The sequence below is a fragment of the Arvicola amphibius genome, chromosome 4 (genome assembly GCF_903992535.2).
Source record: "Arvicola amphibius chromosome 4, mArvAmp1.2, whole genome shotgun sequence".
NCBI lineage: Eukaryota > Metazoa > Chordata > Mammalia > Rodentia > Cricetidae > Arvicola > Arvicola amphibius.
Genome location: NC_052050.1, coordinates 106,223,213 through 106,250,500, shown reverse-complemented (window position 1 = coordinate 106,250,500; position 27,288 = coordinate 106,223,213). Strand labels below are relative to the sequence as shown.

The 27,288-nt window shown below is 50.8% G+C and overlaps 1 protein-coding gene across 7 annotated transcripts in view; it reads right to left on the bottom strand.

Annotated features, from left to right (window-relative positions):
• Positions 1–550: 550 nt before the first annotated feature.
• Eps15l1 (epidermal growth factor receptor pathway substrate 15 like 1) overlaps positions 551–27,288 on the bottom strand; it is an 82,611-nt gene continuing 55,873 nt past the window's right edge. For 3 of the 7 annotated variants that reach the window (XM_038324790.1, XM_042054822.1, XM_038324792.1), the window contains 4 exons: positions 26,929–27,011; positions 17,449–17,581; positions 5,529–5,734; positions 551–1,105 (listed from right to left, as the gene is read on the bottom strand). In XM_038324790.1, coding sequence (XP_038180718.1) covers positions 962–1,105; positions 5,529–5,734; positions 17,449–17,581; positions 26,929–27,011 — 566 coding nt within the window. In that variant the 3' untranslated portion in view covers positions 551–961. Of the gene's footprint in view, positions 1,106–5,528; positions 5,735–13,491; positions 15,569–17,446; positions 17,582–23,589; positions 23,671–26,928; positions 27,012–27,288 lie in introns of those variants that run through there. The other 4 variants (XM_038324791.1, XM_038324794.1, XM_038324793.1 and 1 more) reach the window with 4 other exon arrangements.

Here is a 27,288-nt window from a genome sequence, read left to right as displayed (position 1 = left end):
TACATGCAGACAAAATAGTCATACACATTTAATAAAAACAAAAAGCAAAATCCACTACTATCAACAACAAAACGGCCCTGTGAGATGGCTCGCTGGGTGAAGGCATTTGCTGCTAATATGACCTTATTCCAATCTGAAGGTCTCACATGGTTGGTTGGAGAAAAGAACTGACCTCTGCCCTTTCACTGTGCATCATGGATTCATGCATGTGCACACACACGATAAATAAATGGAATGCAAAAATAAGTAAATAAATAAGACAAGTATGCAGTGCAGTGCAGGCTGGATCAGCAGCTAAGTGTGTATGGTCTAGCAGAGGACCAAGATCGCAACCCAGCACTCACACTGTGGCTCCCAGCTCCTGTACCTCCAGTTCCAGGGGATACGATAGCCCTTCGGCCTCTGCCAGCACCTACAGGCATACGCACGCATCATGCACAAGCAAACAATTTAGTGCTTCTCTTTACCCCTGCTGCAGGAGCAGCTGGTCCTCAGTCTGCCAGCGAGCCACTGACCCATGCTCCTAGACTGAAAACAAGATAGCTTCATGTTTTGTATTAAAATATTTTATATTAATCATTCAAACTTCATTTTTATACACGAATGCATACATCATGTGTGTGGGGGGTGTCTTGTGGATGTGGGGAGGGCCTAGGGGTGGGGCCTGTCTGCGTCAGGAGACTGGAGGCCTCCTCTGCCTTTGAATGATTTGGAAGGTGAAGCCTGACTGATGGCCATCACACGGCAGACAGACCCGCAGCGTCCAGGCTTTTTGCCAGCTGCCCTCCTGGCCCAACCACAGGGGTAAGCTGCATCTACTGCCTCTGAACACGGCCCCAAAACCCAAGGCTCTGCGGCCAGCTTGTCCTTGGCTGTGGTGGCTGAGGCATAGCACGGCTTGAAGAGGGGCGCGTGCTGAACATGGGTGTACATATGGACAGCAGTGGCCTCCCTGCACCGCCTAAGCCGGCATGTCAGCCTTGCTGAGGGCAATGGCCAGCTCCAGGTCCTCCTGTTCCTGTCGCCGGAGTCTTGCCAGCCGCTCCTGCTCCGCTTTCTCACTCTCCCTCTTGGCCCAGGCCAGCTGCTGCTCCTCATTGCCAAACTATAAAAAAAGATTGGGAAAGTGAGAGGGGGACCCAGAATGTGGGCCAAGGGGCCCTTGGGCAGGTAAAAATCAGAGCCCATGCTGGGGCCTCTGACCTCACCCTACGTACAAAGAAGCAAGGTGCATCCAACCTGAGCTGCCAACTGGAGGACCAGACACCCACCCCTGCAGAGAGAGGCAGCCTGACCTGGTGCTGGAAGGTTCTAGCAGGCAGGCCCACCAACTCTGTAGGCACATCCTCCAGCTTTCTCTCTCCTTTTGAGACAGGTTCTCCTTACGGAGACCAGGCTGGCCAATCCTCCTGCTTCAGCTACCCCAACTGGTTGTCTAAGTTTCCATCCTCCTTAGGCTGGAGCCACACCCTACCAGCTACTTAATTCCTCCAAGTTCTCTTGAGAGGCCTCCAGGGCTCAGGGAGCCAGACCACTGCCCGTATAGGGACCAACAGTCCCCTAATCACCATCTCTTCTAGTGAATGTGGAGATCTGTGTCCTCGAGAGCAGACAGACATCAGCGGACAAGGGATGAAACAACCTCCCTGGGGAGGAGGGAAGGACAGTGGAGAGGAACACAGGCAGCTGCTTCACCAGGGCACTGGGCCCTCAGAACGAATCCTCTGTACATTGTCACCAGTAGCTGACACAGACAGTGCCTTGGGGACCTTGGAGATTCTAGGTGGGAGACACGGGGGGCCACAAGGAACCTGAGAGTCCTTCCCAGCCAGTGACAAGGAGCCTACTGGAGTATTATTCAGCTATGCTGGTGGTGGGGGTGTGGCCTCCCAGGGAAGGGGTGGAGCCCAGGAACGCTCACCAGGGCTCAGGTTGGGGCAAGAGTCTAAGAAATTTCTCGGAGGTTGGATCCCCTCATCTGTTCCCCTTCACTGTCTTAGGGAATTTCCCCAAAACTTCATAGGGAACGAAAAAAAAAAAAAAAAGATGGGCCACAGGAAGAAGGGCTTCATCCTCCACAGCCCCCACCTCTACTGCACTTCACTCATCCCACAAATTGGGGTGCCTCTGAGCTAGAGGCCAAGAGAAAGAACCCCACACAGATCTGCCTCACACACTTGGGCCGAGAGAAGTTTCTAGCAAGGGTATTTTCTCAGTAGTACTGACTAGCTGTGATTGGAGATGCTTAGAGTAAGTCATTTCTGGTTCTCCTGGGTCATATAGGGGTAACCTGAGTCTGGGGTGTCTTAGGCGCCCCTTGAGCAGCAGCTTGGGTGCCACTTTCCTTTTGTACTGTCAGCTGCAAGGAGTTCCCTTTCTCAGACATCATCATCATTGAGAATTTGGCCAAGAAGCTTTTATTTCTGAAGCCCCTTGAAATCTGTCTGCATGGAGTGTACTGACAGGCTCTGCCTCCACTCCCCAGTGTGTTCATGGACACCTTTGCGAGGCCCGGAGAAGTCAATCTATGTCTGCCTGGCTCTTAGGGAAGCTGTGCAGGCTGTCAGCTGTTTTGCTAGATTCGCACCCCTGGCTGCTTCTAAGGAACACAGGTGAGGCCCAAGGCAGAATGGCTGTTTGTGGCTATTTTCTAGGGCAGGGACTCGGGCAACCCACACTGGCCTTGAATTCCCTGGGCCTCTGATAGGCACCACCGTGCCCTGCTTGCCAGGATGTAAAGAAACTTTTTTTGTTGTTTTCAAGAAAAGTTCTCTCTATACAGTCAAGGTTTCCCTCAACTCAGAGATCTGTCTCCCTAAGTGCTGGGATTAAAGGTACTGGCTACCGAGTCCTTTTTTGAGATAGGGTCTCTTATAGCCCAGACTGGACTTGAACCAGCTGAGGATGATCTTTAACTCCTCAACTACTGGATGCTGGGGATGGAGCCCTGGGCTTCATGAGCACCACCGAGTTACAACCAGAGCCGAAGAAAAGAAGCTTCCATTAAAGCTAGGCGGTGGTGGTGCATGCCTTTAATCCCAGCACCTGTGAGGCAGATGCAGGTGGATCTCTCTGTGAGTTCGAGGCCAGCCTGGTGTACAGAGTGAGTTCCAAGACAGTCAGGGCTACACAGAAAAGTCCTGTCTTTTTTTTTTTTTTTTTTTTTTTTTAAAAGCAGCTTCCAAAGTTACTGAGGGAAATGGCTCACCACTAGAAAGCTCTAGGGTGCCACAGCAGGTGCCAAGGATAGCATGGCCAGCCTGCATGAGTGACATCAGCTTCCAGAAGTCTAGTCCATCAAGCTGTTTCCCACAGGTGACTACAGCCTTTTCTGAGCCTGCACAGCCCTGAAGCCCCAGCGAGCCTGGAAAGCAGTTCAGAGAGGGTGATCCCGCTGGACCCCTGCTACAGGTGGGGACCGTACTGTACTGATGGGAACACAGGCCAGGCCGGGCCAGGCCAGGGCAGGTGGGATTTGGTTTCCCATCTGGAGATGAGGGTGTTTAAATGAAAAGTTAATCTAGGTATGGGTACAGGGCCCAATATCACAGCACCCAGATGCTAAGAGTTTGAGGCTAGCCTAGACGAGACCAAAACAACAAACTGATAAACTTGAAAAATAAACCTGAAGCCAGTAAGCACTCTGGGACAACGGAGTCGTTAGCCCAGGCACAGCTCGGAACCTGGTGTTTACGAGAAACTGTGCAGAGGAACGGAGCGCTCCGCCGGTGAGGGCACAGGAAGTGAACTGGCTTTTCAGAAAGGCCACAGTCATTTCTCTACACTGTGGTTCAGCTCCACCACCACTCTTCCCTGCCTAAACCGAGCACTGGAGTCACGTGGCAACAGCTGTGCCCTGTTTGTTTGTTTTTTTAAACGGACTATTTTATTTTTGTAGCCCAAGCTGACCTGGAACTCCTGATTCTCCTGCTTTTACCTGCCCAGTGCTAAGATAAGAGAGCTGGTGTGGAGCTGGGCACAGCACCAGTCCTGGCCTTGTTGGTTAATAGTTTCCACAAGAAAATACACCTGGTGCTATCCAAAAAACTCAAAGAGCTCCTGTTTCTGGCTCTTAACAATAATGGTGCCTTTCTAAAGGCACACTGTGTGCGCTACCAACAGAGACGAATGGGCTGCAGCTCGGAAAAGTCACAGCTCTCCAAGGGCCTCATGAGGGCCAGGGCTAATGTATTATTATTATTACTATTTTTAGATATCATCTCCCCATGTACCTCAGGCTGGCCTCAACCCCGAGATCCTCCTGCCTTGGCTTCCCAGCACTGGGATAAGAGGTAAGTGCCATTGGGCCCAGCTCTGCTTATGTAATTCAAATAAAGCCACCATACAGCCACATCCCATGGATGTCACTACCAGCTGGGGAGCACCTGGGTATTTACTATGCCCTGATACAAGTGCTTTGGGTTGTTTGTTTGTTTGTAGTGGGAATGCGGCTCTGCCAGTCTCTCACCACTGAGCCACACTTCAGCCCTCCAGGTCTGTTTGGAGGCATGAGGATCAGTAGTTCACGACTACTGATTCCAGGCTACAAACTACAGTCTGGGCTTATCTCAAAGAACAATAAGAAATGAGTAAACAGAGCAGTGATCCCAATGCCTCCCAAGACAACCCAGCGAGGAACTCACAAACCTTTACAAAGGAACGCTTCTGGGAAAATAACATGGATTATGGGAAGACAGTACACTCAGAGCACAGGCTGCCCTGAGGTGGCAGAGGTGCTGAGAATGCCTTGAAGGAGCTGGGGCTGGCTCTAAACAGACAACAGGGCAGTGATGGTGAGAGCCCAGGCTGATTCCAGGAAGACCCTGGCCTGGGAAAGTGGCCTCTCTGAACCCTTGAAAGAGAGAAGAGGTTCCAGGGTGGTCGTCTAGGGTGAGTTCTTTCTCACTGTAGCTAATAAATCAAACAGGAATTGGGGAAAGAACAAAGCAGAACAGAACGTAACTGAATCTCTCATTCTCGGATGTCCTGCCTGGACTCTTTTCTCCTACACACACTATGCACTTAGGCAGGACTGCCAACCCTGGCACTCGAGTCCTTTCTGAAGACTCCGAGGGCCTGATGAAATGTTCACAGTCAGTCTTGGGAAGTGCTTGCACGCTCAATCTCCAAAACTCACTGGACCAGCATGGTGGCACACACCTTAGTCTCAACACTTGGAAGGAAGAGGCAAGTGGACTCTGAGTTCCAGGCCAGCCTCTGCTACCTAGGGACCATGTCTCAAACAGAAACCCAGTGAACACAATATCCTCTGAGGGACAAAGATCAGGCACACTCCATGCCACTCTCCCAAGAGAAATTTCATCCTCCTGCAGTCCATTAAACTGTAGCTCTTATCTTTATCGACAGCCCATTTCTTACAGAGGCCAGTGCAGAACAAATGACAAAAGCAGGCGGGTGGTGGGAGGTGCAGCAGCAGGAGGGGCAGTGTCTGTAGCTGCAGAGGGACCCCCCACCCCCAAGAAGCAGGAAGCCAGGCAGGAAGGCAGCCGAGGGAGGACTCAACTTACAGAGGTGAAGTCGGCAAAGCCGGAGGAAGAGGCCTTAGGAGGTTTAGATGAAGAGGAGGGGGCAAATGGATCTTTGCCACTAAATGGGTCCCCAAACCCCTTTTTATTTTGGAACGGGTCGCCGCTGTCAGCCCCGAGTGGCTGGAATGGATCGGGGGACTCGGGGAAGGCTGAAGAACCAAGTTGGCTTACAGGTGTACTCTGACCTGGAAAGTTTAGGGGAAAAAGAAAACAAAAACAAAAACAAAAAAAGAAAGAAACACAAGTTACTTACTATAACAGGGTGGAGGGCAGAGTGGGGCCCTTGGCTGCCTCTCTGGGGAGAGCAGTGGCCCTGGGGACTCTGTTTTGGAGGGGTGGTCCTGGAATCCACGACCCTATGCCCACTCTGTACTTGTTACAGCATGGAGTTAGTTGATAATAACCCCAAACAGAGGAACAACAGGGTTGTGAGCGGTGCCAGAAGAATGATTTAATTGCTTTAAAGTTATTTTTGAGACAGGATCTTCTCATGCAGCCCAGGCTGGGCTTTGAACTCATCTTCCTGCCTCACCCTACCAAGAGATTGGGATGGCAGGTGTGTGCCACCACCACACCTGGCCCAAGATCACTTCAGGTCTCATAAACACAAACAGACCCACCAGCAGCTAAAATTGGACCTGTCTTTAGCAGTTAAAAACATGCTAGAACTCAAGTTTGGTTCCCAGTACCGAGGTCCTGGTTCTGAGGTGTCACTGGCCACACTTCCCTACAGTTACTATTCCATTCAAAGAATACCTAGGATGAGACAGGCAGGCTGTTTGCACGTGACTCACTTTAGCCCAGCCCATCACACCTTTTCCATCACAGCTGAGCAGAGACACAGTAAAAACATCTAAGGACAGCAAGAGGGGGCAGGGAGGATTCCCTGGTGACAAGGTCACAGGCAGAGCAGAGCACAGAGCAAGATTACAAGTGACAAATACCAACCACACACTTTCCAAGTCAGGCAGGTACTCCTGCATCCTGATGTTGCACCTCTGACCAAGCACAGCTCCCTGGTGTTAATGAACTACCCATACTGGCTCTCATGGTTTCAAAATCATTCAGAAAGGAAGTAGACCAGTCGGCCCTGGCCATCTGCCTCCTACCCGTCAGAACAGTGCACAGCCTGACAGCAGTCTGGCTGGCAAGATTTCTGAGCAGGTAAGGCGCTTGCCACCAAGCTTGACGACCTGAGCCACCCCAGGCACCAACATGGGAGAGACAGGCAGCTTTGTAAGGTGTTTTGACTTACATATGTGCCACGGCATTCACCCCTCACCCCCAGCAAATGAATAAATGCAAGTAATAAGTCCTAGCATTGTGTTCTGTTCCCCCCAGACCACTGAGCCACTTCCCACCCCACTCCAGCTATCTAGGGCTCCAAACTTAATTCACACCTTCCACTCTCTGCTCTGGGGTTCGTGAAGGAAAAGTTCTTTCCTCATGTGTGGTGCAGGAAGGAGAGACTGGGGTGCTGTCAGGACGATACTCGGGAGCTGACTCTTGCACCTGATGGAGCCCTGGCTGCAGCTCTTCTGAAAGCATCAATGGCAGCCTGGGCCCAGACAGCTGTAAAGAGCAATAGTTGGAACAGGTTGTCTCTCAGCTTCATTTACACTAGAGGTGTAACCCCATGAGAAGTAAGTTTCACACAACAGTGACCTGGTGCCACCACCAGGAGTAAGAACTTGACAGGGTAGGCAAAGGTTCTTGCAGTTGCTATACTGCTATATTTCACACACTCACAAGACACATCTGGAGTGGAACCTGGTGACAGGAGGGCACAGCAGGTGCATGGCCATGGGAGGAGTCCAGTGAGCATCACTGTACTGTTCCTTCAGGATGCTGCCCCCCTTAAAAAAAGATAGCTGGGCGGTGGTGGCACACACCTTTAATCCCAGCACTCAGGAGGCAGAGGCAGGCGGATCTCTGTGAGTTCGAGACCAGCCTAGTCTACAAGAGCTAGTTCCAGGACTGGCTCCAAAGCAACACAGAGAAACTGTCAAAAAAAAAAAAAAAAAAAAAAAAAAAAAAAAAAAAAAAAAGCAAGAAAGATAAAAGAGCCCCTGCCAGAAGGATGGGTACACACCTCATTCCACAGAGGTTCTGACCCCTGTGGCTTATTAAAGCCTATCTCTCTCCCATTCCCAAATATCCCTGCAGGCCAATCACCAGCAAGCCCACCCAACAGGCATGAACAAAAAGGCAGCCAGCAGAGGCTGGGAAGGCTCGCAAGGCTCCAGCACACTTTTGGTACTGACCCAGGGTCCAACTGTTGTCCTGGGCCTTTCTTCATCCTGTGGTCTGGGAGCCTCACCCAGGCAAAGGGAGTGTGACATAGGAGAGGTCCCTGTCCTCGTTTGGGGACCCTCTCTGGTCACTGTCTCTGTAACTTCCACCCTAAACAAACCCCCTCTTGCCAGGGGTCCTGCCACAGAGCCCACCCCATCATGCACTCGGCCTCATCTGCACAGCCCATCCACATGCAAGGTCATATTGTGGAGGCTGTTCCGGTGCTCACTTGTTGGCTCAGATGCCTCCCTGCCACGCCTGGTGGTCAAGTCACTGTGTGCTTTCTCATTCTCTTCTCGAAGGCTGGAACCTCCGCCCCTGAGTCTGGACCTTGCTCCTCATCCTCAGTGCCCAATCAGGAGCTGGGAGAGAGGGCTGTGGGCCTTTGATGAAATGTGGCTCGTTATAGCATAAAATCTGAGCAGAACCACACTGACTCTCCTCCCAGCCTTCTGCAGTGATCCTAAACCTGGGTACTCTCAAATTAGATGCTATCTTATGCCCCAACATGCATAAATACACACTAACTCATGCCTGTGCAGGCCTAGTACTGACTGGGCAAGGTCCTAGGCTAGGGACTGAATCAGCTGGCCCCCGGGATCCCACACAGCCTTGCTGCCTGCTCAGCCTATCTCCATACCACTCATCAAGTTCATGGCTAGAAGTCCTGACCCCCAGCTATGAAGAGCAGGTCACTATTGTTAAAATTTTGTTTTTTGAGAAATGGTCTCATGTAACCCAGACTGGCCTTGACCATGTTATGTAGACTGTCATCCCGTACTTGGGAGGCTGAGGAAGGATTATGAGCTTGAAGACTCATAATCCTGTATTACTTAGCCAGCCCCATCTCAAGTAAAAACAAGGGTGGGGCACTTGTTCAGCCCTGAGTGAAGCCCTGGGTTTCATTCCCTACCCACTAAAAACTAGGCGTGGCTAGCCACACCTTTGATTCCAGTACAGCGTCTGAGGCAGGAGGACCAGGAATTCAAGTTCAACATTAGCTACCAGAGTCTGAGGCTAGCTTGGACTACATGAGACTGTCTCAAAAACAATGAACAATAAGAATTTAAGAGCAGGACATTTCTTGCAGAGTGTGCTGAGGCTAGGCAGGGAAAGGAGGCGACTATCCACTTCTGGACCACTCTTCATCTATTTGATGAACAGCTCTTTCTCCCCTGGCTTGGGGATTAAACAAGACACAAAAAACTGTTCTGGTGGGAGGGCAGTCAGGAGCTTAGCCGGTTGCAGTCAACTGAGGCTTTGGCTTCTGAGAGCAGAGAGGCAATCAGAGATGAAAAGAGCCTTTCACACCAAGACTCACTGCAGCCGAAACCGTTATTTAGAAATCGCGACTGTGCTCATGAAACCCGCCAGGAGCAACTGCTGCCTCTTGTTTTCAGGAGGGAGACGGTTTTCTCTTAGGTGCCTGTGTTTTGGGTGCTAGTGTGCAGGCGCTGCAGGTCCCTGCCACTTGCAGGTTGGTGTGGACTGTGCCCACAGCTTGAGCAATGAAGGAAGACCCTGGCCGTGGCTTCCTACTTGGCACTGAGTTATTTTTGGTGGCTGTATTGTTTCAAGGCTGGGTCTAGTTCCTGCTTTTATGTAACCACTTCTGCTAACTCCTTCATTGCTTTCCCCATTTTTCGAGGTGAAGCTGATCCCGAGCGTGACAAAGTCACTCTGTCTACCCAGCAGTAGGAAGCAAAGTCACAGTGCTTTTGGCTCTTGGGACATGAGTATGGAGTAATGGCTGCGGAAAAGGGATCAGAAAAAACTAAAAAAGACTGAGGCCATGTCTCAAAGACAAAACTGGCAAGATGGCTCAGCAGACAAAGTTGCTTGCTCCCAAGCCTGACATCTAGGTTCAATCCCCAAACTCACATAATGGAAGAACTGTCCTGACAGTTGCCCTGAGCCTCACCTGTGTGCCACTGACCAACGTGCACACACAAGCAAATAAATGTAGAAAACCAAAACAAAGGGAAGAAATAAAAACAGTTCGTAAGTAAGTACCATTAATAACAACAGCAACAATAAAAGAATTGTTTGGCCAGGCATGGTGGCACACACCTTGAACTGGAACGCTTGGCAGGGGGAATGAGAAGACTCCCCTGTCCCCGCTACCCCCCAAAATAACAAATGACAATAAAAACGTTACATGGATATCTAACGGGATGGCGCGTGATAACTGGTGCCACAGCGGGCATGGTGCCCGGCCATGCCCTCCGGCCGCTGCACTAGCTGAGGGGACTGAAGCACAGTAGGTTGTATGTGGAAACCACAGCAGTTTCAACAGCCACCCGAGCGGTGTACCGAAACCACACACAGCACTGACTTCGGCAAAAACAACACGAACTCCATGGTTTACCACAGCACACTCTGCTAAAAAAAAATTACTCAGTGGCCGGCCCCACCCTGGAAGAATTTCTTTAATTTTTCTATTTTTCAGGTTTTCGAGGCTGTTTGTCTCCCAGCACAGAAAGTCAGCACACCTAGAGACTAAAGACCAGGGAAGTGCCTTGCCCTTCTCGGCTTGCTATTCAGGGATCCCCTGAGCCATTCCTTCCCAGAGCCAGGCCTGATAACACACTGGATCTCAATAATCAGTTCCAAGAGGGGTGACTAACACAGAAGAACAGTCAAGAGGTCCGGGGTGCAGGGGCCCTAGAAATTTGATTAAGGAGAATATCAAATATCGGGACCAGGCTCTGGTGTATTCAGAAGGCTGAGGCAGGGGGATCATTAGTTCCAGGCAAACCAGTCTGGGCTATAGAGTGAAACATCGTGCTGTTAAAGGGGGAAAAATAAAATTCACCCAAGAGAGAGCATGTGCTTGCCCCTGTCAAACTGAGTTCTGTTGACACAATTCATTGCTGTACTTAGAAAACGCAGTTCTGCAGATGAGAGATAAATACAGGAAAAACACCCCCCCAAAAAAAGACAACTAGAAAACAAAGGCTAAAGGTTTGTGGTCAGGGCAGTTGCCCCACCCCAGCCATTACCCTCTGCAACCCCGGTTGTTCCCACACCACCGTGCACCAACATGGGCACCCTCCACACCATTACTGTCTTTTTGCCCTGGACAGCATTGGTCGTTCTCACTGCCAGGCTTCTGTGAGACCTTCTGTAGGGAACTAGGTGAGGGACATTGTCCCAGGCAGAGACACCAAGAAGTCACCAGGGATCTCATCTCTTTTTGCTCACAGCTTACCAACAAAGCAAAGACTACGTAGGACAGAGAGGAGAGAGAAATCAGATTGCCTGACTCAAACTTTCAACTGTCATAAGAAAAGAGTCCTTTCCGCTCACACCTCCGTTCTCCCACTGACAGTTCTGGCAGCCTTGGTGCCCAGGCCACTGCGGGCTTGCAGGCAGTTCTGCACATCGGCAGATCAGAGCACAGTATAGCAGCACAGTCCAGGAGATAAAAATCTGAGGTACCGGATCATATCATGGTGCCAAAACTTCCCACCCAAAATATTTACCAATTTTTGAGAAGTCTTGCTTGGCGCATCAGAAGGGACAGGATGAGGTTTGGGTCTGAGCTGAGGAGAAAAGCTGAACAAATATTTGTTATCCCCACCTGTGCTTGGGCTGTTTTGTCTGCTATGATACGGGCAGGGGTCATGGGAGTCTGCAGGGCTGGCAGACAAGGCGCTGACCCACCATGGAAAGGGTCCACAAAAGACAAAGAGGTCTGAAGCAAGAGAGACAATTTTGAGTTTTCACAAGGGTCGCTCTGATCTCTAACGAGGAACTGGTGAATGGGGTGACATTAGCCTACAGAAGAAAACAGGCTGGGGGGCAGGGCTGACACAAATTGCTACAAACCACCTGCCCTGTGTTCTGTCATTTGTTTTGGTGCTTCTGAGACAGGGTTTCACTCTGCAGCTCCAGTGGGACCTCATGCCCCATGTGCTGGGATCACAGGCACAAGCCACCATTTCTGGCACGCATCAGTCTTCTGAGAAGTCACTTTTGACACAATCCTTCTGTTCCAGTGGGCGTTCAGGGAGATGTTCTCGGCAGAGAAGTGGCGGTGGGAGTCCTAAGTGCTTGCTATGCACAGCCGTGAGGCTGCCAGGGACCTTTGTTCTTCCCTACAAGGGCCAACACAGCCAGAATGCTACCTCTGTGAAGGGTGGGGATTCAGCACAGACCGCGATGTCTGCAGTGGGAATGAATGACCTGTGCTGGAAAGGGTCACAGGCCCATGGAGGAGCCCAAGGAGGGTTGAGGGGGAGGAACCCTACTTGGTTCTCTCTTTTCTTTCTTTCCTTCTTTTTTTTTTTAAACAATTTACTTAATTTTATGGACATTGGCGTAAGGGTTTCAAATCCCCTGAAACTGGAGTTACAGACAGTTGTGAGCTGCCATGTGGGTGCTGGGAATTGAACCCAGGTCCTCTGGAAAAGCAGTCAGTGTTCTTAATCACTAAGCCATCTCTCCAGCTCCCCTCTTTTTTTTTTTCCTAATATATTTTATGTACACGAGTGCTCTACTTGTATACCTGCATGACAGAAGAGGGCATTGGATCCCATGATAAACAGTTGTGAGTCACCATGTGGTTGCTGGGAATTGAACTCAGGACCTCTAGAAAAGCAGCCAGTGCTCTTAACCACTGAACCATCTCTTCAGACCCTCTACTTGGCTCTCTTTATGGTGAAATTTCTGACAAGCTGTGAGCGACCACACTGACCCCGCCAGAGGGCTGGGGAGGTTGTACCTGGAGCCAATAGCCTGAGTCCTTTAGGTGAGTCAATGGTGGACCCTCGGCTCGGTGAGGGCCTGGAAGTTAGTTGCTTCCATTCATCAGCACGGATGCAGGTGGGAAAGAAGACCCTATTTCTGGGCTTCCGTCCCGCAGGCTCCCCAGGACCTCCACTGTCTGCATGTGACCCAGCCCTGGAGCAGCATTTACCCGTGACTCCACACCAGGTAATGGGGTTACAGGACATCCACTGGAATCACCCTGGGGGGTACAGTGGGGTGGGTGTGACAAGGTAGGCAAATACTTCTATTTCAAACTGTTCTGCTAACTCTGCAGAACGGGAATTGCAGGGTAACTGCAACCAGCTGGGGAAGCATGGATTAACCCATATCCTGGGATGCAGCCCTTTTCAACATATGGGTGCCTCCTCAGCCAGCATCTGCACAGGCAGTGGTTAGAACGGACTCCAAGACAGACAACAGCAGGGCAGTGGGAGTGAGTGAGGACAAGATGGGGGTGACGGTGCTCCACCAGTTTAGGTGTCTCAGGCAGCTTGGGTGCCTTCTGCCCATCTTGGCTGGCTAGCAAATGCCAGCGTCTTCCTGAAATGGAATAAGTGTGTCCCATTCTAAACTCTCTAGTGTACCCACTGCATTATCTCTTTGCCACCATCGTGGGAACGGAATTAAAGTAGTTACATTCAGGGCAGAGGTGCTAACCACAGGCTCAGATGGCGATGCCATTTGACAATACGCAGCAAGAGACTCGCGCACAGTATGGCCAGTGTCAGCGCCCAGACACGTAGGTTCTGTCGTTGGCCTGGGACTTCACAGGAAGGTGGAATGCTTACAGTCCTAGAACATTCCCTGTGCCTGTACCCTGCAGGTCACAGTGACCCTGCGAGGAACTCATGCCACTCTGCATAGATCTCACACGGGTGGGAAAGGATGTGTCTGTCCTGGTAGAAGTGACTTTTTTTTCTTAAAGAAGTGACTTTTTGCTTCTGCTTTGGAAAGGGCATCAAATTCAATACAAGTCCGGACCATTCTCATGTGGCCTGAGTGAGAGATATTTGCTAACTTAAATGTACTGCTGGTGGCATTGTGGGAAGGGGCAAAAAGCTACTATGACCTTATCCTTATGGTGTGCCTGGCCTTGTAGAGGAAAGGTCATGAGTAGTAATATAGATGATCATTAACTTGGGGAGAGGTTAAAGGTGACTGGCTGGTGAGTGGGTGCCACTGGGGCAGCGGGTAGGCTCTGCTGGGAGCCGCAGGGCAGCACTGGCAGGAAGTGGCAGGGTGGGGCCCGTCAGGATTCCGCTATCTCAGGCAGCCCAATCACTGACGCCCACACAGCCGTTTCCTGCACTTAAAAAAAAAAATCTGTTTCTCTCTTTGCAAATCAACAACTTTTACCTAGAAACTTTAGCGGTGAGTTCTGACTGATCTCCGTCTTCGTCCGTTGCAGAAAATACACCACTGTTTACCTGGGGGAGGTGTGCGCTCACTGGCAGTTTTCAGGCTGTTTTGCATGTGTCTGAAAGCAGTACAGTTGCCTCAGGCTCAGACAGACACCTGCAGGTTATTCAATACCTTGACAGACCTTTCTAGAAAAGATCTCCAGGCATGAAAATGCAGTGCTTTCAAAACACCTAACTTTTCTGCACACCCCAGCAGCCTAAGACACATACTCTGTAGCTTCAAGGAAAGAACTGTATCCTTGGCACTGGGTGGGGGACCACAACAGACGCAGCTGATCCCTATGTGAACTGAACTGAGACAGGATAAACAGCAGACCCGGGAGACATGGAGCTGGGAAAACGCAGCACGTATAAATGCCACCCAGACCCAAACTACACATCCTGAGCGACGACCCTCAGGGGACCCTACACCTGGGTCGGCTGGGTGCACACAGAACGCAAGGCAGACCTGTACACCATTCACCATGCCGTGTGCTTTACCTACAAGCCTGGGCCCAGGCTGTGGAAAACTGAGGCAGGGTGAGCTTTGGGCATGCGTCCAAGAGCCCATGGACATCTGCCTGAGGCCCTCATGTCCCAAAAGCAGCCTGACTGAACAACTCCTTAGATTTCTGTTGGACAGGTGGACCAAAGCTAAGTGGTCACTTCTAGGCACAGGGACTAAGCAGGGTTTTTCAGAGAGTCTCTGTCCCTGGGCTAGAAAAGCCTGGACAGGAAGATGGTAGCATATGTCACATGCAGGGCAGTCACAATGAGGAAAGCCACTGTCTCTCAGGATTCCTGCTTGAATCAGCTAAAACACAGTCTGGAGAAGCTGCCATCGCCACATGTTCTTGGCCAGGTACACCACCCGTAGGGGTCCTTGGGAGCAGGGTGCCCTACCTCCTCCATCCCTTCCTAGCCATGCTGAATTCCACATGTGATATCGCAAGGGTCTGAACGATGGAGCTGAGGGCTATTATGGCTGTACACTGCGGAAAAAAGGTGGGCAGAAAAGCACCATCCAAAAACAGGGCATGACGAGGCATGAAGTCTGAGGCAGGAGAATTGTCGAGTTCCAGGTTATGACAGAGATCCTGTCTCAGACATAAAATAAAATAAAGGCCCCACTTCAGCTTGGCTATGTCCCTTCTTAAGTGGTCAGAAGACAGAAAGTCCAGCAGTGGAAGTTGGTCAGTGTGAACTGTTGCCCCATCCACCTGTGAGAGTAGCTGTGGCATGTGTGGTATGGGTGGGACACAGGAAGATTTGGCTGAGACACAGCAAGATTTGGCTCCAAATCCATGCATGAACCAGGCACTTGATGCCAAATGCTTTCCCATCAAACAGGGCTAATTAACAAGTCAGCTAAGGCGAGGGAGGATCCTGAGCTGTGCACTGGTACCATGGCGGTACCTGCATGGTTAGAGACTAGCATGAGATTGGCACAACCACAGCATAGGATGCTGGGCTTACATGCACCCCACACACATCTGTACCTACCACCCAGCAGTGTGTACACGGCCGCGCCTTTCTGTCCAGCTGCTGCTTCTGGGTAGAGTGAAATGAAAAACGCTTAGGCCCCCACAGGTACTCTGCAGCTGCTCAGGATTACAGTGCACGAGACAGCCCCAGTTCTCAGGATGCTGGGACCCTCCTGGCTGGGTTCTCCTGATTGCTGATGTAAGAGCAAATGGCAAGTAACAAGAGACAAGTGATGGAGGGGAGGTGGGGACCAAGTCCAGGTGCAGATGCCATCTTCCCCTGTGACTCTGGGTGGCCCCCATGCCCTCTTGTTCCCCTTCCTCTGTGGTAAGTAGACATTGTGTTGCCTGCCCTGTCTATCGCAGGGTCTCACTAGCATCAGAAAAGATAAGGGATGCACCAGGCCTCCCAAGGTCAGACAGCAAGAACACACATGCACACCCAAGGCACAGTGGCTATGACAGAACACAGGTCTGCATCATCGAAAAAGCACCAGGTTCAGAGCCTCAAACAGGTGTCTGAGGGCCCTGAGGTCCTGAACCTGGGCCGATTCTTGAGAAGACTCAAATGTAATGCCAGGTACGGGGACCACTGAGCACTCAGCATTTCACAAGCTGCCTGCTCTCTAAATTCAGCGTGAGGAGAGGACACATACGGACATGGGAGGCCATGTGGGGCAGTGTCAGCACTGTTTGTGCCCATGAGAGCATGTCTGTGGACACACATGATGCGGGAGTGAGTGCAGTGTTTACAAGTGTGCAGGTGAATGCCTGTGGCACATGTGACACAGGCAGTGGGCACACCGTAGGAATGAATGCTCACTTGACACTCGAACATTTGACACCATGAGTACATACGCAAAACGTACATAGGTACACACACATTCAAGCCTTTGCTTTCAAAGTGCATGTGAGCCTTGAGTGAGAGAACATGCATGTGGGCCCATATGTGTATGAGCATGCACATACACTGCCTGTGAACGAGAGGCATGTATGTGCAGGTGTGCACATGTGTTTACATGCTACATCCGAGGCGATGGAGTTCAGGGTGCTGCCCACAGTGGAAGGACTCCCCTGTACATCCAGGCCCCTTTTCCCCCCTTTCACAGAGTTTGCTCTCATCATACAGTCTGCCAACCTGTCCCTGAGGGGCACTGGTGACAGGAGGGGAGGGCAGCCTCTTCAGGATAACCCTCCCTCTAGCTTCTGTAGGTGGTCTGTGAAGATGTCCTGCTGCCAAGGAAAACCTGGATAGCAGAGTGGGATGGATGATGGACGGGAGCCTGTAAGGACAGTTGTGGCCCTGTGCCCACTTGCTCTTATTAGGGACTGGAAAGAAGACATTGCGTATGCGAGTCACTCAGGAATGTTTCCTATTTTTCAGTATTAGATATGGAAGCCAGGACTTCAGGCATGCAAGGCCATTGAGCTCTGTCCTCAATCCTTCACATGGGAGTCACGAGTACTCAGCATGTGCTAGGGGAGGGCACAGTGGCCCTCGCTGGAGAGCAGGGTTCAGGATTGTGAGGTTATAGGGAAGAGGGCAGGAAGCCCCTCTGGCAGCCTTCTCCTGACCAAGTGGGCCAAAACTACCACCTTACCCCAACACTCAGGGACAAGGGGTACCCCGAGTCCCTGCTGCAGCCACAGTGGGAATGGCATGAGGCCAGGAGGACGTTGGACACTAAGGGATGGTGCAGATATAGGTACACTGATGCAGGCGCCTTCGGGGGACCTTCGTGTGGATACTATCACAGCCTGGACCTCGGAACAGGGAAATAGCACAGCACACACAGCTCAAGCCGAGGGCAACGGGGAGGTAATGGGGCAGAGGGGAAACTCTCCTACCCTGGGGTCTACTCTACTCTGGGCAACTCAATGGAGGGGCCCTGTGCCCGCCGCCCTGTCCCCACGGGCGGGTGCCGCGAGAGGAGGAAGCGTACTGACCGCTGGGCGGTTTGGGCCGTGGAGGAGCGGGCTTCTTCGGAGGCAGAGCGGGAGTGTCCTGTTTACTTTTAAAGGGGTCATCTGAGAATCCTGTGCCTCCCAAGGAGGAGGAGAAGGGGCCAGAAGGTGGGGGCTGTAAGAGAGGACATGAAAGAGGCAAAAACAGACATTAAAAAGAAGGCACCGGGCAAATACTCCCGCACCAAGAGCCCTGGCAAGACCAGGGTCCTCTCAAGACTCCACTTTCCTCCACCCTCAAAAGCCAGGCCCTCTGTATGAAAGGGAAGCCACCAATACAAGCAGCAGAGGGTAACCCTATTCCCCAGTGGTCTCTCTTGCTCCATTATGGGCTCTTTCTCAGCTCAACACTGCACATGGGTTCCTGGGACTTCAGCTCATGTTCAGAGATGCGTATGGCCTCAGCCTCTGCTGGCCTGATGCTGGGACAGACCCTCTCTATGCCCCCAGAGCCTGTATGCTGCAGCCCGCTGAGTGATTCAGGCTGGAGTGTCTGAGCCAATGCCTGCCCCCCTTCATCTGCTGGCACAACCACACTACCTCCATTAGCTCTACCCACTCGTGGCAGCTACTTCTACTTCAGCTTGTTTCCCTATCCAAGGCTTAAGTCTCAATTAAATTAGCCCCAATTCCTGTTTGAAATAAGACAGTTACGAATAGATAGATGAGGGAGTGGATGAATGTGTGGAGTGGTGAATGGATACAGACACGTGGGTAAGGACAGATGGGACCTGAGGGTGAGCATAAGTGGGGCATGTCGTGGATAAGACGTGGGTGAGGGTGGATGGATGAACACAGACTGATGTGGATAAGTGGGTGAGTAGATGCATGGGTGTGTATGTGGATGGATGGTAGAAGGGTTAGTTTAAATCCTCAACCTGACATAATCCACAATCACCAGGGAAGCAATTCTCAACAATGAGGGCTCCAAGTCTAGATAAGGTTGGCCTGTAGGCATGGGAGAAGGGACTATTTTGATCACATGAACTGAGGTGGGAAGACCTGCCCACTGTGGGTGGCACCACAGACTCTATAAGCAGAGATAGAGAGCTAAATACAAACATTTACGCATTTATTTTCTGCTCTGGACTGAGTATGACTGGCTGCTTCAAGCCACACTCTTGACTTCCCCACAGTGATGGGCCAGGATATTTTATGACAGCAACATGAGAAGAGCAGGACAGATGGACGGGATAATGAGTAGATGGACAGCAGATATATACTTAGTGGACTGACAGAGGTAGTCTGGTGGATGGATGGGTGGAGAAAGGAGGAGGAGGGGGCGGTGGTAAACAAGTCAGACCGCACATGGGGCTGGTGTACCAAGCGCACTCTAAGTGCTCTTCAGGGTGTACAGGTGCCAGGTCTTGGCCTCATTTGAGCCCATCTCCTCAAAAAACAAAACAAATAAATACAGCTAGGTATGGTGGTGCATGGGATAAGGTGAAGAGGAAGGCTTAGAAAACACCGGATAGACAGCATAGAAGAAGACTGTGGAACCTTGGGTGTGACAATAACACAAGCATCTAGGAGTGCCCAGGATAGGAACAGCTGGAGAACCAGCATAAACAGGCTGCCCATGCACACTCAAGCACTGCCAGGGCATACATGACGATGAGGAGACACGATGGCCTGTGAAGCTCTATGAGGCCCCCTGGGAACTCGGCCAAGTACTAGAGACCCCAGGAGAAGTTTAGCAGATGGACCCCACTCTGGTCCGAGCCCTGCCTGTCAATAACCACTCTGTCTTGGCACTGTTTCAGTGGTGGGCCTGGGCCTCCCCCTGCTGGTACAGGGCTCCCACCACTCATGGCATCCTTCCCGGTTCAGGGTCAGTGTCTGTGGCTGGCAGGTGCCTGTGTGTCAGCATCATAGGGATGCAGTGCCTCTTACCTATGGGAGAGACACCCTCCGACAGACAAGTGGACAAACCACAGTAGCCAGATCATTTGAGATACTTGCAGGAAAGAGCTGGAGCCTCCCATGTGGGAGAAAAATCTCTGTGGTATGGCAAGGGGTGGGTTTCCTGATCCTCCTGCCTCAGTCTCTTGGGTGCTAGGAGGACAGGCAGGTACTATCACACCTGGTGGAGAGCACGCAAATAGGAAAGAGAAATGGGAATGCTAAGAGGGATTGCTGTGATCCCTGGACCTGCATAGTGGAAACAAGAAACTCCTGTAATACTTGTGCACCTTGGGGCATTTGGCACACTTACACAAATAAAATATGGCAGAAAAAAAATAAAGTAAAATGCTTGGACAATGGGTGATGAAGAGCACTGGCTGCTCTTGTGAGGTCCTGGGTTTGGTTTCCAGCATCCACATAACTCACAACCATCTGTAACTGCAGCTCCAGGAGTCTAACAGAGCTATGTTGCACAAGATATATATGCAAACAAAATACTGTACACATAAACTAATTCTTTCTTAAGTGAGATATCTGACTGCATACAGTGCCACATCACATACCTTTAACCCCTGCACAGACAGATCTCTGTCTGAGTTTGAGGCCAGTCAGAGTGCTACAGGGTGAGACTCTGTCATGGACAATTCAATATAAACTTGACATACGCTAACATCATCTGAGAAGAGGGAGTTATAATTAAGAAGATGCCTCCAGCTGAGTGTTGGTGGCACATGCCTTTAATCCCAATACTTGAGAGGCAGAGGCTAGCAGATCGCTTGAGTTAGAGGCCAGCCTGGTCTACAGAGTAAGTACCAGGACAGTCAGAGCTATAAGGAGAGACCTTGTCTTAGAATTAAAAAAAAAAAAAAAGATAAAGAAAAATGTCCCCATAAAATTAGGCTGCAGGCAAACATGTAGGGTATTTTCTTAATTAGTGGTTGATGGGGTAGGGTTCAGCCCATTGTGGGTAGTTCCATCTCTGACCTGATGGCCTTGGCTTCTACAAGACTGAACAAGTCATGGGGAGCAACCTAGTAAGCAGCTCCCCTCTATAGCCTCTGCATCAGCTCCAGCCTCAGGTTCCTGTCCATTTGAATTTCTGTCCTGACTTCCTCTGATATGGAAGTGTAAGCGAATAAACCCTTTCCTGTTTAAGCTGCTTTGGTCATGATGTTTTATCACAGCAATAGGAACTCTAACTAAACTGGGCTGTGGTGGCTCACGCCTTTAATCTCAGCACTTGGGAGGAAGAGGCAGAATACCTGTAAGTTCGAGGCCAGCCTGATCTACAAGAGCTAGTTCCAGGACAGCTAGGACTGTTACACGGGGAAACCCTGTCTCAAAAAAAAAGAAAAAAAAAAAAAACCAAAAAAAACCCTCAAAAAGAACAAAATGTTAAATAAAGTAAACAAGAACACATTTTACCCAACATATAAAATAGTAAAGTCCAGGTCAAATAAATTCACTATTGACAAAAACCAGAAGGACCAAGCCAGGTGTGATGGCACAGCTGCCACCACAGTGCGTCTACAGCACTGAGCAGACGTGAGAATAAAAATGACATGAAACTCCTCAAAGGAGCCCAGAGAGTGAGAGGAGGGTTGGTGCTTTCTATTTTCTCCCCATAGGGCAGGCCAAGGACAGGACAGAGTCACCAAAGCACTGAGAACCCAAGGCAGCACTCAGACAATGCACTCAACACACTGCTGGAGAGGTGGGGAGAGTGTGACTCATCAGCCACAGGGAAGACACTCAGCTCTAGTCACAGTACTTTGCAGCAGGGCCTGCAGAAGCTACAGCTCCTTCCCCAGGCCCCTCAGTGCCTTTGGCTCCCAGGCAGGAAGGAGATGGCTGTCCTGCTACTCTCACCCTCTTCCTAAGGGCTTGTGAGAGAATCCTACTGCCATCACACACAGGTAAACTGATGCACAGGAAGGCTTGCTCAGACTGTACCGCATGTCAGTGCTGACCCAGGGCTAGTACAGCTTGTCTACTACCCAGACTTGGACTAATTCCATGGCACTGCCAGAAGGGCAGACACCGAGAACTCCCCATTCTCAGGCTGAAGGAGACACACATGGCTTCAGGGGAGAAACAGCCAAGAGCAGACACAGGGAGAAGGGAGTTCCTCCAAAAGAAAACAGCGTTCGGGCTGGAGAGATGGCTCAGAGGTTAAGAGCATTGCCTGCTCTTCCAAAGGTCCTGAGTTCAATTCCCAGTAACCACATGGTGGCTCACAACCATCTGTCATGAGATCTGGTGCCCTCTTTTCTGGCCTGCAGCAGACATGCAGACAGAATACTGTATACATAATTAATAAATAAATATTAAAAAAAGAAAAAGAAACAGCGTTCTAGGGCTGGAGACACAGGGCTGGAGACACAGCCAACAGGTCAAGTACCTGAGCTTCCTAGTAACCCCAGGAAAATTCAGGTGCTGCAGCATCTATGGCATGTATCTATGGTGTGAGGTGAGTTGGGTTTCCCAATCTGGGCTGAAATCCCAGCCCAGCTCTCTGCCTTGATTTCCCATTCTGTGACATGACAGAGACAACCAGCCTCATTGTCAAGAGTGTCCTGGAAAGGAAGAGTTAGGGAAAATGTCTGCCACACACCACACTGGATACATCAACAGAGATGCCACAATGAACAGAGTGGCCCCCACCTTGTCACATCCCTCACACTGAGAGTATGGAGTAGAAAAGCTCCAGAAAAACAGCTCCTGAACCTCAAATAACGTATTGCAGCATACTGTAACTGTTCATTTGCCAGTTGTGTCAGAACTGCAGGTGCAGAGGAAAGTGAATACAAGGTTCAGGCATCCACTGGGGAAGGGCTCCCAAGATGGGTCTCCACAGGCTAAGAATATGGTGAGGCACATGAGCAGGATCCTATCTCTTTCTGGAGCCTGTGTCTACAGACCCTCAACCCCTCCTGCCTCGAGGTAGACTAGGGCCATCTATAGGCTAGTGGTTGTTTTTTTGAGATAGGGTCTCACTATAATCCCGAGGCTGCCCTTATATGCACGCTTCTCTAGCCTCCAGACAAGACACAGGATAACAGAAAAGGTGTGTGCCTCTCAGTGTCTTTTGATGCTGGCAAGAGGCAAAATGTACTTGCAAGCAAGCCTGTTGACCTGAGTTTGGTCCTCATGTTCAATGGTGGAAAAAAATACTGACTCAAGCAAGTTATCCTTGAGTTCCACATGGGTGCCACAACACATGCACCACTCCTCCCAAAGAGAAGTTAGCTGAAGGTCTAACTGTGTGGCCTGTGTGATCCTGGTTTTGGGGCCTGAAACACAGAAGTGTAGAGAGGGTGCCGTGTGGACGCGGTTCCCTGGCCTCCTGACTTGGGAAGCCCTGACACCTGGTGACAGTGCTGTCTGACCCTCTGGCTAGCTGCAATGTCTCGTTGGGGCTTAACTGTGTCAGCCTGGCTCTCCTCACAGTCTTCTATCTTATCTAGTGCCACAATGCCCAGTACCAGTTTTATTCTTTTCTTTTCTTCCTTCCTTCTTCCCTTTCTTCCTTTTCTTTCTTTTTTGAGGAAATGTCTTCACTGTATAGCCCTGGCTGACCTGAACTCACTATGAAGATCAGGCTAGCCTTGAACTCTCAAAGCTCCACCTACCTCTGCTTCCCAAGAGCTGGGATTAAAGGTGTCTTTCACCAGGCCAGCTTGTATCCCTAGTTTTGATGATTTTAGGTTTACCACCATGTTTCCTTTGGGATCTGACTCTCTCCTAGTCACGCAGTGAATTCAAGGTAGGCTGCATTTTTAACAAGGTTCCTGTGAAGCCTGGGAACTGGGATGGAACAAGGTATGCTTCCAATGACATGAAGAATTCAGAGGCAGGCGTGAGCTGACCACTGCAACGGCCTTGGAATTGTGTTAATGTAGACTGCTCAGACCTTCTGGAAAGCAGTTTTGAGGAACAGTCAAAAAGGACTGGGGGCATAGCTAAGGGGTGAATCTCCTGCCTGGCATGCAGGGGACCCTATGTTCCATTAGCACCACTGCAAAGATTTTTAAAAAAAGAAAGAAAGAAAAAAAAAAACCACGACACGGTTGAAAAATCACTAAAAATGGGCTGTCATCCACCCCACTACTTCACAGGTGGCTTTTCTTCTGGGTGCGGGTGGAGAGAAGGTGAAAGAAGTTAGCCTTATTTACATTCTGAAGTGCTCTATGAACACACTTTAGAGAACTTACTTACTTTGATTTCCTTTTCGGCTGGAGTGCTGGGATGAACCCAGGGCCCTGATCATGCTCTGCAGGCTCGTGCCACTGACCGCACCTGCAGTCGGGGGAACTCATTTTTAAAGCAAGCAAATGTCACCAAAGCTCAACAAATGTTTAGAATATTCCTCTGGGAACCTGTACTGGCTAGTTTTATGTCAAATTGACACAAGCTGGAGTCATCTGAGAGAAGGGAACCTCAGTTGAGAAAATGCCTCTGTAAAATCTGACTGTAGGCCAACCTGTGGGCATTTTCTTAATTACTGATTGATGGGGCGGGCCCAACTCATGGTGGGTGGGGCCATCCCTGATGGTCCTGGGTTCTATAAGAAAGCAGGCTGAGCAAGTCAGGGGAAACAAGCCAGTAAGCAGCATCTCCACAGCTTCTGCCTCCAGGTTTCTGTCCCCTGTGAGTTCCTGTCCTGACTTCCTTGGATATGAACAGTGCTGTGGAAGTGTGAGCCAAACAAACCCTTCCTCCAGTTGCTTTAGTGACAGACTGTAGAACCCCAGGACAGAGCCCTCCACTGCCTGAAGGGCTCCCGAGGTGCCTGCCGTCACTGTCCTCAGCACAGCTACGCTGAGGCAGGACACTCTTAACTTGAGGAGCGAGGAACGGCACGCATTGTGGCCCCACCCTGATCAGGTGCAGAAGGCTGGTGGTGGTGATGGTTAAAAAAAAGAAAAAAGAAAGCTAAAAGAAAAAAGCCCTCACCACTCTACTTTCATTTCCCTCCAGACTTATTTATACTGGGTGTTGTTCTTGAAAACTAACAAGGTAACCAGAGAGGAAAATCAGTAGGGAGTGGGGGTGGGGTGGGCACAGGCTTTACAAGTGTCCTGAAGTCAAAGAGCCCCAGGATGGTGTAAACAGTGTACGGGACAGGATTTTCCACAGTCCCAGCCAGCTGTGTCCTGGCCTGGTGCCGAGAACAGGAAGTGGGCCTGGCTTTCCTATCCCAGTTGTCGGGGGCAGGGAGAGACAGAGGCTTATCTGGGGTGGTTCATCAGGAGAAGGGGACCTATGCAACTGGACAGTAACTGGGCAGAGAGACAGGGAAGGACTAGATAGGGGTGGGAGCTAGCATCTACTCCAGTCTCAAATCCCAGCATCCCAGGCGGAGAGAGGCCCAGGCCCTGACCCCCCAGCCACACAGATGACCTCTCACTGAACACTTAGAACTCGCTAACATTTTCACACTTGTGTGATGTATTCCCGTAGTCCTGTCATTCCTTTCCACTCCTACAAACTCCTTCACTCCTACTTCCATGTCTTTGGTTTCTGTGACTCTGGGCTTAATTAGGGCTGCTTATATGAGCATGGGAAACCAGCCAGTGGCTAGCCACAGTGAGTGGAGAAAACGCCCTTCCAATCAGCAACCTACAACTGCAGATACCTTGTACACTTGCTTAGGCCTTCCCTGGGACTGACAATGAACAGGGAACAGGTTCCAAGCCTAGAATAGTTGGCTCCTCAGAAAGGAGTCCATAGCTCCTAATCACCAGCCCTTATAAGCTGCTGCCCCCATGTGGCCAACATGTCCTGACTGTAGGAGTTGGACTCCCAGGGCTGCCTCTGCTTCTCCAAAGTTAGGTGCTGCCGAGGTACTGGCTGCTCCTGGACCTGCATGTATGGGGCTCCTGAGTGTGCTGGAAGCCAGGCCTCCCTGTGCTGCTGTGTAGGTCTGTCACTGTGCTCAAAACTTGCAGCATGTCAAGTGTGTTTTGGAAGCAGCATGTCACACTGCATGTTGCTATAGCTGCCAGACTGTGGCACCTGAGAGTGACTGCGCAGTTGGGACAGAGTGAAAAGAAGGCACGGTGGTGGAGGGCAGGGACGCCATGTGGTTGGCCTCCATCTCCTGGGGTTTCCACCACCCTCACACTGAAGACAGAAAGACAGTGAGTGCACACAGGCAGCGTTCCTTCTGACTGCAACGGAACCATGGACACTCAAAGCCGCCCAGACATGCAGTCTGTGGCACTGAGTTAAATCACAGGAGGGATGCTAATGAGGATTTAATATCCCCTGTGCATCATGCAATACATCTTTATGGATACCAAGGGATGCCCGCGCCCTCAGAATGCCCGCCTACCGCCTCCTTCAGGTGGACAGAACCAACAGGAAACAGGATTGCTGCCTGGTGACTCTCACCACCACCTGGCCCCAATAGAAGGATGGATTCTGCTAGTGAAACTGAGCCTCATGAAAAACATTTGCAAGGCACACCACATGGCTCAAGGATAGATCTAATGCCCTGCCAGGGCAGGACAGGAGAGCACACCTGTAGCACTACTGTTCTTAGCTGTTTGGGGGCAGTGCTTCCCTGTACAGCCCAGGCTGGCTGCCTCAGCCATCCACGGTTTGCTGCTACAGCTAGTTTGACTTTTTAATTCATTACCAAAGATGATACCAACATACATGCATTGGCGTGCTGGGCTGGGACTGGTGACTTAGTCCATCTCACTAAGACTACAACTCTAGGTTGGCAAGTTCTTCATAAGGATGAGCCCTGCAGCTTTCTTCTCAGGCAGGGCTAGCTCCTAGTAGCCCAGGCTAGCCTCCAAGTCACCTGAGCCCACTACCAAGTGCTGGAAGAAGATGTGCAGCCACCTAGGTCTTGAGCTGCTCTACTTGGGCTGACTGCTTGCTGAGCTCAAGATGTTGAGCTCTTAAACTGCACGTCCCCTTAAAGAGTGACACCAGCCACTGTGCATCACAGAGCCAGAGCAGACAGGGAAGCTTTACAGGGCCCCTGTTGAGGACATGGCTGTGGCTTCCGTCCTTGAACAGTACAAGCTGTCTTCATGTGTGTATTTGTTCACCTCTGCTGTGAGCATACCCTCACTATTCAATACCCTCATGAATTGGTCCCTGGAGGTTCCAGACATTTAAGTGGTCCACTCTCTCCAGACACCTCAAACCTAAGGCCTGTCACGCTGGCCTCCTGGGACCACCGTGTTTAACTCTTCCTTCCCTAGGTCCTTGGCAGACAGACAAGTGTGCTGCCTTGGGCCACTCCCTGACCTTGAGTGTCACAGAGGTGCCACTTCACGTCCTGAGATCTGATCCTTGTTTGATCAGATCTCAGAGCAAGATGGGCAATAGCATGACTGCACCAGGAGGGACTTGGCCATGGCAGCTTCAAATGTACACAGGTAACATACCATAGCCCTATCTGCTCTCTGCCGTGTAGAGCTGCACTCACAAGTGTGACAAGTGCAAGCATACACATGTGGCAACAGTTCTATCTGCCCACCCACAAGAGGCGGGCAGACTCAAGCTGTGGCTGGGACTTCCTGGGAGGAGTCTTACCTTGGACATCTGGCTGAAGTCAGCAAAGCCCTCGGCACTGCTGAAGGAGCCGCTTCCAAAAGGGTCTAGGGTTCCAAAGGGATCTGTGAGGAGCACCAATACAGTTGGGGTTATGGTCTAAAGAGATGTGCCTAAGCGTCAAGGGGTAATCCTAGGGTCCAGGAGTAGGAAACTCAGAGCCATGAATGTCTCTGGGAAGATGGCTTCTGCGAGGCTCATGGATCACAGTGATCAAAGGAGAGACTGGTCCTGTCGACCTACCAGTCCAGGAGAAGCAGGTGACATGGAGAGAATGAGCCATTTGAGGGTGGCCAGACACAACACAGTCTATGTGTGTGTAGGGCCATCAGTTAGGAGATC